Here is an 11,679-nt window from a genome sequence, read left to right on the forward strand (position 1 = left end):
AGGCCACCAGCCAGGAAGCGGTGATCACCGACAGGCTGGGAATGAAGCATCCGTCTCCTACCTCATTGAAGACTTTATTGACAAATCTCTTTTCACAATTAAGTGTTGGATAGGAGGGAGGACATCCAAGGACCAGATGGCACGGGCCACAGTGGTGTCATGACCCTCTCCCTGTCTGTTCCTCAGGCAGCTGAGCAGATCGCTCTCCCACTCTCAGGAAAGGCAGCAGTGGTGTCAGGCACTCTATGGGGACTAAAAGGGCGGTTGGGGCAGCCATGGGAGCAGGTAGCACATCAGCAATTGCTGACACTGCAGACAACTTCACTGTGAAAGTCTATAGCTACTGCAGGGTTTTAAGCTCCTAAGACTGGGCCCTGGGTGGCTGGCTCCTCAGCTCTTCTTCTTCAGCATCTCCATGTACATGCGAAGTGACTTCTGGATGGACTCTTTTGAGACAAAGCTGACGAAGTTCTTAATGTCTTCCTCCCGGTGAGCTACCAGGCGGTCCAACACTGTCTTCCTCATCATGGACTTGGTGATCTGACGGGCATGGTCTGCAGAGAGGAAAGTGGGGATGAGGAATGTGCATGGTCCTCACCCTGACCAGCTCTCAGCCACTGCCCCCCCGTGCAGGTGCCTTCAAATGAGGAGGTACCGCACAACAAAGGGTTCCTTAGACCAACAGGGAAAGGTGTAAGAAAACCCCACCAGCTGGAAGCTGAGCTGGATAAGTTCTGATACAATAAATCATGATCTGTACTGCTGAAACCACTGATCTACTGGGACAGATGACAGGAAACTGTGCACTTCCTTCTCTTTGCACTCTCCAGAGACGAGTCCCCATCCCAATAAACAACACTGGGCTCAGGACAGCAGTAACCAGACAAAATTCTCTGCTACTTGAAACTGCTCTGGCTCTAAGCTCCCAGCGACCCAGACCCTTCAGCTTGTGGCAAGACAGCCTGCTCATGCCAAACACGCTGTACAGAAGCCAGCAGCTGCGTCCCCTTGAGCTTATCCCGACAGGCTCTGGGCCTGTGCCACTCCATGTGAATACATGGATGCTGTCGGAGCGGTGGTGGCTGCTGGAGCTGACCAAGGCCTTGAGCACCCACCTGCTCACACACACACACACACAGAGACACGGCCAGTGATGCGGCAGCACATCTGTGGCACAGATGTTCCATGTGCGCTCTCACTGTGCTTTAATCACGATGGTGAAGAAATGACCAACCCCTCCATGCACTCAGAACCCCAAATTGCTCCAGCTCCTGTGTGCTACAGACACCTTCACCAGGGCAGACTCCTCCTGCTCTGATTTAGGGTTCTGGGAAAGGATCTGCATGGTGCCTCCTGCAAGTTAGGAGAGAGAAAAGGTGTGCTCCCCACTCTTTGGAGCTGAGGTGCCACTTTAATACCAGCAAGGCAGGGCAGAGAGCTGCTCAGGGACCCTCTTCCAAGGCTGGGACACAAAGTGACAGTCCTGGGACCCCTCTTCCTGTGCAGTTTCATTCAGATTCCTACATGAAAAGCAGACGAGGGGTGCTACACAGCTACAGCTCCCTGCAGCCCAGGAGGTGGCATGGGATGGGACAGCTCACGCCTACCCCTGGCCACAAGGAGCCCTCTCCCAGACCAGGAACCCTGTGCTGCCAGTCACAGAGCAGCCCAAACACGCATGTAATGTCTGTGCTGTCTGTCCTCACACCTCCATCACCATCTCCAGCTCAGCAGAGTGCCGAGGGTTGATCCAGACCACGAAGGTGAACTGGCAGCCACCCAGGCACTCTCACCCTGCCTGCTAGCCCAGCTCCATGGCAGCTTTCCTGGGGTAAAGGCACTCTCAGGCACTCTCACCCTGCCTGCTAACCCAGCTCCATGACAGCTTTCCTGGGGTAACAACTCCACTGACAGACACAGAAATTCAGTTTGTATCTGGGGCCCAACCACCCCCAGATTGACTCAGCAAGGGCTGACAGGGTGAGCCAAGCTGGAGTCATGTCCCTGCACACCCAGCACAGTGTCCTCCCATGCAAGGGCACTGGCCAGCCCACCTCTGTTAGCCCAAGGCTGTCTGGACTGCTGTGCTGAGCTTTCCTACCTCCCAGCCATCCACACCTTCCCTTTAAATGAGAACTGTTACGTAGCTCCCAGGTACCAACTGGGGTGCCTGTCCTTCCCACCCAGATCAGGTCCCCTCCTTCCCTGCCGGAGGTGCCACCCATACCAGGAAGGGCCAACCACTGTGCCATAACAGCTGCTGCCTTCTCCTGGAGCTTTTCCTCTGGCACCAGCTCATCCACAATGCCAAACTTGAGGGCCTCAGGTGCAGGGTACAGGGAGCCCAGCTGGAGGGAGCGCTCAGCAAGTCGCTGTCCCACAACATTCACAAATGTGTCCTTAAACCTAGAGGAGATGGGAGGCAAAGCCACAGTCAGGGAAACAAACATCCAGCAGCAGCTGCACTGACATCGAAGCTAAGAGCATGCTTGGTCTCACTCCCCAGGCTGTAGGCTCAGCCACACTGTGCAAAGTCAGGCGAGCAGAGTCATTTTGGGTTCTACCAAAGTTCCTCCTCCTCTCCATGAAAGCTGCTCTATTTCCCCTCAGTGCCACGTTCTCAGGGCAACCAAGGGCCTGTGTCTTAGCATATTGGTGTCCCTAAGCTTTCAGAGGTCTCCACAGTTATGATATTTTGCAGGTACAAAGCCTGTGTCCAGAGAAAATCATATTCCCAGACTGAGCTTGACCAGGAGACCTCCCAGAACTTGTTTCAGAGTTGACTGCAGAGTCAGAAATGGTGAAGGATGTGAGGACATTCTGCAGCCTGAAAGCTTTTCAGATGCCTACAGGACAGAGAATGAGGTGCTCTCTCCTGCAGCTGCCTGATCACTGACACGTAAAACTACATCTCGGTGGCCAATTAAATTGATTCATAAACTCCTTGAAGATTAATTCTCTTTAGAGACCAACACGTAACACTAGAAGTGGGAGACACTGGCCTACCAGAAGGGAGCCACGATGCCCAGCTGGGCTTCGTTCAGGCCGATGGTGTATTTGGGGTTCTCTGCCATGATCCTGTAGTCACATGACAAGGCAATGAGACAGCCTCCTGCCGGGCTGGACCCCTGGCAATGAGAAGGAAGGAGTGAGTCCAGGTCATGGTTACAAATGCTGACAGAGTAGATATTCCCTAAGTCTCTGATTACCTGGTTTGAAACAGCCCTAAAGAAGATTTCTGGTAGGTTTACCAGGGTTTACCCTTTCATTTTTCAATGCTCTTCGTTGCTCTCTAGTTAATCGATCCATGTTACTCAGATCACAAATCCCACAGTGGTTATTTGCTAAAGCATCTTCTTGTAACCATACCTGAGTCTTTAACACTCATTGAGTTTGTAACCCTAAATGTCACAGAAACAGTTCTCTTCAGGGGCTTTGTAACACCTTCTGTGTATAAAACCTCCATTTGTGATTATCTTTGCCACAACTCAGTGCTTGGTGCACAGGATGCCTGTGTGAAGCCATCAGAGACCAAATTGCCTTCAAAGACAGTCTACAGGCAGACACAGAACCAGGAGGTGCCAAAGCAGCACTGCACCGAAACATGAAAACAAGACACCAAGCAGGTAACAACCCATCTACAGACACTGTGATTCAGACAGCACTTCCCTGCTAGCCAAGAGCTATGGCTGGAGGAACACAACCCAGGGAAAAAGGGCTTACGACAAACGGACTGCCCGAAGCATTGCTGCCCGCAGGACTAGGGACACTTGTGCAATGCATGGCTGCCTCCCACCTCCTCCCCTCCAGCAAAGCAGTGCAGCAGGCAAGTGACTGGGCAACTCCTACGAGTTCCATCTGCGAGAAAGCAGCCAGTGGGCATTTAACAGGCACCCTTTGGACTGCTCCTACACCAACCACTCGGCTTCTCCAGCACCTGTCTGCTACTGATGTCCCTTCAGGCTCTACCACTCACCTAAGCCCTCCCCCTGTTCCTCCAGCCAAGATCTTGGGGCAGGGTATGGCTCTTGCTGCACAACACACTGCCAAGGGCACCTCAGCCCTCACTGGCAGAACATGAGTGCCATGCAAGCTCTCCATGCAGCCGAAATGCTGCTATATCGCAGAGCACCTGCAGCTTACATACATGGAGCCTGCAGCATCCCACGCTTCCAGACCTTCCCACACCCCAATGTGCTGACCAACAGACATGAACTTTGCCCAGACATTCCAACAACTACATCCCTGTGTTTGTTTCAGCACGGACAAGCTGCTTAAGCTGTCCCTGCCCACGTGGTGGAAACAAAACAGATTGTTCAGGGTGACTGGGACGGTGAATCTAAAGAACGCACATTGATTACAGCGAGTGTCACCATGTTGGAGCTGTACAGCCGGAGCCAAATCTCCTGCACAGCTCTCCAGAACTCTGCGTAGTGCTCCGTGCTCTTCCCACACATCTCGGTGATGTCCAGCCCAGATGAGAAGATTTTGGGAATGGCCTGCAATTGGGAAAATGCAAACATCACTCAGAGTCACTGCTCAGGGATGACCCTAATGCACTCAACCTGCAGTCTCAGGAAAGGGAAAGGATCAATTAAATATGACATGAACCAGAGTCTTTTGGGGTTCTGAAACAATCTCCCCAGTGCTCCCACAGCTTGGATCATCTCATCACCATGGGCTGCAGGGCTGGGACTCTTTGCTCACAGCATGATTTCTTATTATCAGGTTGCCTGTGCTGGTACATCAGTCATGCAGCACAAAACCTGTTTTGTCCCCTTCCAGGCACCCACTTTGTACACACATCACACCTGAAAATAAACACTGGCATCTCCTAGCAGCTCCCTCTGGACAGTTCAAGAGACCTCAAGGGATGCGTCAGCTTCACAGGTAAGCAGCTTTGATTGTAACGACAAATCACAATACTTGGTTGTTGTTATTGTGCTAGAAAAGGGCAGGGAAGAAAGAGCACAGCACTTCCAAAAATCCCCTCCCCTCACTGCGAAGCTGATCAAAGCTGCCTCATTGCCCTCCCGTGCCAGCGACCGTGGAGCCAAGAGACCAAGCATGAGGAAGGGAGCAGAACCCATAGCTTGCACGTTAGATCCAGCTCAGGACAACACATACAGATGTTATGATGACGCCACGGCAGGCCCGGTCGTTCTCTAGCTTCTCCAGGCTTATACAGAACTCGGTGAGGACGTCCAGGCTGAGGCTATTGACTGGTGGGCTCTTGAACTTCATTGTGGCAACACCTGCGCCATGGTAAACACAAAGACATCAGAACCCCACTGACACATTGCTCGCAGTGCCTTGCCCAAAGGAACTTCACCCGCCTCCGTGCTTCCCAGCTCACCCAGATTGTGTCTTCCCACTCATGGCTCTTCAAAATGCCCTCAGAGCAGCGTGGCCAAGAACAGGCCAGACCTGCCTGCAAGCCAGGCTCACTGAGCCAGAGGTGAACCTGGCACATGGACAAACACACTGTGACCCAAAGACCAGACACCTTTGGGGTAACACTGTATCACAGTATCACAGTATGTTAGAGATTGGAAGGGACCTCAAAAGATCATCTAGTCCAATCCCCCTGCTGGAGCAGGAATACCTAGATAAGGTTACACAGGAATGTGTCCAGGTGGGTTTTGAATGTCTCCAGAGAAGGAGACTCCACAACCCCCCTGGGCAGCCTGTTCCAGCGTTCCGTCACCCTCACTGAGAAGAAGTTTCTTCTCAAGTTTAAGTGGAACCTCTTGTGTTCCAGTTCGTACCCATTACCCCTTGTCCTATCATTGTTTGCCACTGAGAAGAGCCTGGCTCCATCCTCATGACACTCCCCCTTTATATATTTATATACACTAATAAGGTCACCCCTCAGTCTCCTCTTCTCCAAACTATAGAGACCCAGCTCCCTCAGCCTTTCCTCATACGGGAGATGCTCCACTCCCTTAATCATCTTTGTCGCCCTGCGCTGGACTCTCTCCAGCAGGTCCCTGTCCTTCTTGAACTGAGGGGCCCAGAACTGGACACAATATTCCAGATGCGGTCTCACCAGGGCAGAGTAGAGGGGAAGGAGGACCTCTCTCGACCTACTGACCACCCCCCTTCTAATACACCCCAGGATGCCATTGGCCTTCTTGGCCACAAGGGCACAGTGTTGGCTCATGGTCATCCTGCCATCCACTAGGACCCCCAGGTCCCTCTCCCCTACACTACTCTCTAACAGGTCTTTCCCCAACCTATACTGGAACCTGGGGTTGTTCCTGCCCAGATGCAGGACTCTACACTTTCCCTTGTTATATTTCATCAAGTTTCTCCCTGCCCAACTCTCTAGCCTGTCCAGGTCACGCTGGATGGCAGCTGTCCTGGGTTCAGCAGCAGCAGTCATTTTTTCTCCTTCTTAGTAGCTGTTGCAGCACTGTGTTTTTGACTTTCGGCCTGGGAACAAAGCTGATAACACCGATGTTTAGACTGACCAAGGACTTTGTGAGTCTCATGCTCTGCCAGGGAGGAGGAGAAGCCGGGAGGAAGCAGGGACAGGACACCTGACCCAAACTAGCCAAAGAGGTATTCCATACCACAGCACGTCATGCCCAGGATGTAGAACTGAGAGTTCCCGGAAGGGCTGGATCACTGCAGGGTGGGGGCAAGGTACCGGTTGGTGAGCGGTTGTATTCTCTTCCTTGTTATTTCCTTTATCATTATTACTATTAGTGGTAGCAGTAGTGGTTTGTGTTATACCTTAGTTATTAAACTGTTCTTATCTCAACCCGTGGGAGTTGCATTCTTTTGATTCTCCTCCCCGTCCCTCCAGAAGCAGAGGGAAGAAAGGTGGGGGGGAAGCGGACTGCGTGGTTCTGATTTACGGCCTGGGCTTAAACCACGACAGGCAGCACAGCCTTCTGGCATGTCAGCCACTCCTCCCAGCTTAGTGTCATCAGCAAACTTGCTGACAGTACACTCAATTCCCTCATCTAAATCATTGATGAATATATTAAATAATACTGGTCCCAATACTGACCCTTGAGGCACTCCACTAGATACAGGCCTCCAACTGGACTCCGCCCCATAGACTACAACTCTCTGGCTTCTCTCCTTCAGCCAGTTCGCAGTCCACCTCACTACCTGATCATCCAGACCACACTTCCTCAGTTTAGCTATGAGGATGCTGTGGGAGACTGTGTCAAATGCTTTGCTGAAGTCAAGGTAGACCACATCCACCGCTCTGCCATCATCCATCCACCGTGTTATTTCCTCATAAAAGGCTATGAGGTTGGTCAAGCATGACTTCCCCTTGGTAAAGCCATGTTGACTGCCCCTCATAACCCTCTTATCCTTGACATGCCTTAAGATGGCATCAAGGATAAGGTGTTCCATCACTTTCCCAGGGATGGAGGTGAGGCTGACCGGTCTATAGTTACCCGGGTCCTCCTTCTTGCCCTTTTTGAAGACTGCAGTGACATTTGCTTTCCTCCAGTCCTCAGGCACCTCTCCCATTTCCCAAGACTTGGTAAAGATGATGGAGAGTGGTCTAGCAATGACTTCCGTCAGTTCCCTCAGCACCCACGGGTGCATCCCATCTGGACCCATGAATTTATGGATGTCCAGATTGCTCAACTGGTCCCTAACCCATTCCTCATCAACAAAGGCAAACTGCTCCATTGACCTGACTTCATCTGAGGTCACAGGGGTACAGGGCTCTTCAGGACTGCCTCCGGCAGAGTAGACTGAGACAAAGAAGGCATTCAATAACTCTGCCATCTCTGTATCTTCTGTCACCAGGGCACCCATCCCATTCACCAGTGGGCCAACCTTGCCTCTGGTGTTAGTTTTATCTGCCATGTATTTGAAAAAGCTCTTTCTGCTGTCCTTGACCCCTCTTGCCAGATTTAATTCTAAGGAGGCCTTAGCCATCCTAGCTGCCTTCCTACATCCTCTAGTAGCAGCCTTATATTCCTCCCAAGTGGCCAGCCCCTCCTTCCATGACCTGTAAACTCTCCTCTTCCACTTGAGCATACCCAGCAGTTCCTTATTTAGCCACGCAGGTCTCCTGGTCCTCTTCCTTGACTTCCTACGTGACTGTCTGTCAGCTCCCTTCTCTCCGAGCTCACTGGATAAGGTTTAGCCTCCTGCTGCTATCACAGCAAACATCCCGTGCCCAGGGGATCACACACCTTTCCTACCCTGCCAGCAGCACTGCCACCCTGTCCAGCACTGCGGGAAGGGCTCTGAGTTTTGCCCCTTGTCCCCTCCCAAACAGCACTACCCTCCCCAAAAGGTCCTGGAGTGCTTGGTCTGTGTGCTGCGGCCGTGCCTAGGCTACAGACAGCGTGAGGATGCATCCAGGGCCCTGGCAGGTTCAGGCAGGCTCTGGGAAGCCTCAAGAAGAGGCACCCTTTGTTTGGTGCAGGAACACGGCCCCATGACAGCTATTCCTGGCAGGCAGGACACAGCAATCCCAACAGCTGCTCCCCGGAGGAGCGCCTGCCACTCCACCAGCTCTCCAAAGCAGGGACCCTGCAGAGGGGACGATGCATGGGCAGGGCACAGGGCACGAGGTCTGTCCACGGTGACAGCTAGGGTTTGCCTGTGGCACCCAAGCAGCACGCAGCCACCTGACGTGACCACAACTGGTGACACCCTCGTCCCCAAACGCTCCTCTCCGAGAGTCCTAAGCAGCTGAAGCTGGAATATGTGTGGCTTCGGTGGTTTCCATGCCCAGTGCCACACATGCCACAGGGCGGGCATGGAAGTGGCCCCGCCTGTGCCCCACAACTCCCCGGAGGATAAGGGTGACACCGCAAAGGTGCCACCGGCTGTACCTGAGCTCTCGTTCATCTCCACCTGGATCTTGTTGTTGCTGAAGGCACGACATGGGGCAAGCGGGAGGCCGGGGGGCTGCCGGACGGCTCTGCCCCACGCTGGCAGCCGGCGGCACGGCGGCAGCACACCTGGGGACACAGAAGCAGCTAGGGCCGGGCAGGGCACAGCCCCACAGGGAGGGACACCGCGACCCACCAAGGGAGGCCATGGGGCACCCTGACCACGGCGGAGGGAAGCCAGGAGGGGCGGTGGGGCTGTCCCCAGTGCAGGGGGGCCAGGGACACGGTGTCCCAGCGGAGGGGCGCGGGGCCGGGCGCACCTGAGCGGGCGATACGATGGACGAGAGCCGTCACCACCGCCATCTTCTGCCGCCGGCTCAAGGGTACAAGGCGGGAGCGGATCTGCGCGTCATCGCCCCGCGCCGCGCCGCAGGACACGCCCCCCGCGGCACCGGCACCGCCCGCTTGAAGCCCCGCCCATCGGGACTGACGCTCCGCCTACAAAATGGGCTCTACCGCCCCCTGGTGGCTCCGGACTGGCGCCATCGTCTTGCCCTGCCCGAGCCGTCCAGCGCCGTCCTGCCCTGCCCTGCCCTGCCCTGCCCCGCCCCGCCCCGCCCCGCCCCGCCCTGCCAGCACCGTCCTGCCCTGTCTGCATCATGCTGCCCCATCCTGTCCCCCCGCACGGTCCTGCCCTGCCCGCACCGTCCTGCCCTGTCCACATCATCCTGCGCTGCCCTCACTGTCCTTCCCGCACCGTCCTGCCCACCCTGCCGTGCGGCTCCGCACCCTGCTGCCCCGCTCGGCTGCGCCCGCCTGGGCCGTGCACCCAGGGTCTCTCCACACCTCCCCTCACGTCACGGTCCCTGACCCAGGCAGCCGGAGCCCCGGGGAGCACAGCCCCCGCCAAGCCCTGGCCACTGATGGCGGCTGCTGGCCCACGCCAGCGGTGGCTGCGGATCTCATCATGGTGGAGGCTGCCCCGGGGGACTCCGCGGGGGCCGAGGCTGGCCCTGCCGAGCAGGCAGAACCCGTCCGGCAGCGGCATGGCGGGGACAGCGCTGCCCCTCTGCCTGCTCCTCGCTGCTGCCCTGCAGGGCGGCCTGACCCAGGGGCCCGGTGTCCGCCCTGGCCCCCTGCTCCTGCGGCTGCGGCGGCTGGAGGAGCAGGTGGGTGCCGGGGTGGGGGGGAGGCACAACTCGGCCTGTCCGGGGGGCACTCAGGGTTCTGGGGCAGGCGGGGGCCAGCAGTGCACGAAGATGTGGGTTCACCCCACTCGCCCCACTCCTTTGCAGTTTCAGCGGCTGCAAGAGGTGACACTGAGGCATCTCCAGAGCATTGCCGGCAACTACAACATCTCCTACAACATCGACAGACGCTTCAGGGCACTGGCAGAGCAGGCAGAGGCCGCCACCACTGCCCGGGCTGCCCTGGGGGCCGAGCTGGCCCGCCTGGCCACTGCCGGCCGGCGGCTGCATCGCAGGCTGAAGCGGCTGGAGGGAACAGTGGGTGCCCTGAGCCCACCGCACCGCCTGCACACCCACCCGCTGGGTGCACCTGTGGAGGCTGGCTCCAAGACACGCAGCCCGCTGGATGCTGCGCGGAGCTGGAGGAGCCAGCGGAAGCGGGAGCCACATGGCCGGGTGGCCTCCAGCACCCCCAGCCCTCGGCACCCGAAGGCGAGGAAGTGGCAGCAACGCCGGCAGGAGGGAGGGCACTGGCTGCCGGCTGATGCTGGGCACGATGGAGCAACCAGGAAGGACGCAGAGCCGGCTCACAGCGCAGCACTCAGAGCCCAAGCAGTGGCACTGGTGCTCCCCACTGTGACCATGGTTCTCCAGGAGCAGCCGCCAGCCCCCCAGCAGCCAGGAGAGGGTAGGTACAGGCTCCGCACCCAGGCACCCACCCCCCCAGCCTGCCACACCGGTGCTGTCCTGCACTTCCCCAACACCTCTGCCGAGCGTGTGGCCATCCTGGGGCTGGAGCCGCGCCGGGGGCTGCGGGCGCTGTCGCTCTGTGCCTGGGTGGCCACCCCAGCCCCCTGTCTCGGTGCTCTCCTCTCCTACACCACTGAGGACAGCGGCAGCGAGCTGGCCGTGCGTGGCTGTGGCAGGGCCCTCCCTGGCTCCGTGCAGTTTGTCATCGGGGACGGGCAGCTTCGGGAGCTACCGGTTACGCCGCTCCTGGATGGTGAATGGCACCACCTCTGCCTCACCTGGTCCTCTGGCCAGGGCCAGTACCGCTTCTATGTGGACAGGCGGCTGCTGGCTGCTGGCTCCAGCTTCCAGCAGGGGTATGAAGTTCCTGCCGGTGGCTCACTGGTGCTGGGTGGGGAGCAGGACCACCCCGGCAGGGACTTCAGCGCCGCGGCAGCTTTTGTGGGTCACCTGGCTGGCTTTGCGTTCTGGAGCCGGGCTCTCCTGCCCGGAGAGGTGGCCAGCATGGCGACCGGCCGGGGGCTGCCCCGCGGCCCCCTCCTCACCCTGGCTGATGCCTCCCTGCGGGGCGGCGTGCGGAGGGTGGCGTGCCCCTGTCTCCAGCACTGCCTGTGATGAGTCCGGCAGCAGGAACGGTGCCGGCTCCCAGCAGTGTCACAGCTGGTTCACGCTGCCGATGCCAGCATGAGCTGCGTCCTCCCAAGGTGATGGGACACGCTGTAGAGAGCATCTCAGGACTGGGACCACCAGAGGTGGGGAAAAGGAAAAGGTAGCGGTGAAACGCAGTCCTGGTGCTGGAAGGTCATCAGCTGCTGCCCGCAGAGGATGTACCGCCCCATCGTTTCTATTAAAATACCCCGAGCAGGGAAGAAACCTCATTGATTTCTGGTCTTGCTCTTCACTGTAACACTTGGTGCCACTTA

The 11,679-nt window shown here is 57.0% G+C and overlaps 2 protein-coding genes across 2 annotated transcripts; one reads left to right on the top strand and one right to left on the bottom strand.

Annotated features, from left to right (window-relative positions):
* Positions 1–58: 58 nt before the first annotated feature.
* Positions 59–9,253, bottom strand: ECI1 (enoyl-CoA delta isomerase 1). Its single transcript, XM_080617745.1, has 7 exons — positions 9,140–9,253; positions 8,820–8,948; positions 5,128–5,255; positions 4,353–4,499; positions 3,007–3,128; positions 2,228–2,406; positions 59–554 (listed from the first exon to the last, which is right to left on the bottom strand). Exons 1-7 carry the CDS (start codon positions 9,180–9,182, stop codon positions 391–393), a joined length of 912 nt encoding a protein of 303 aa, XP_080473871.1. The 5' UTR covers positions 9,183–9,253; the 3' UTR covers positions 59–390.
* A 612-nt stretch (positions 9,254–9,865) lies between these two features.
* On the top strand, positions 9,866–11,371 carry PTX4 (pentraxin 4; the record flags this gene model as incomplete). The annotated part of the gene is made up of 2 exons (XM_080617942.1): positions 9,866–9,988; positions 10,115–11,371. The coding sequence occupies 2 exons, from the start codon at positions 9,866–9,868 to the stop codon at positions 11,369–11,371; spliced, it is 1,380 nt and encodes a 459-aa protein (XP_080474068.1).
* Between the last annotated feature and the right edge of the window lie 308 nt (positions 11,372–11,679).

The sequence above is a fragment of the Psittacula echo genome (assembly GCF_963264785.1).
Source record: "Psittacula echo genome assembly, chromosome: 5".
Taxonomy (NCBI): Eukaryota; Metazoa; Chordata; class Aves; order Psittaciformes; family Psittacidae; genus Psittacula; species Psittacula echo.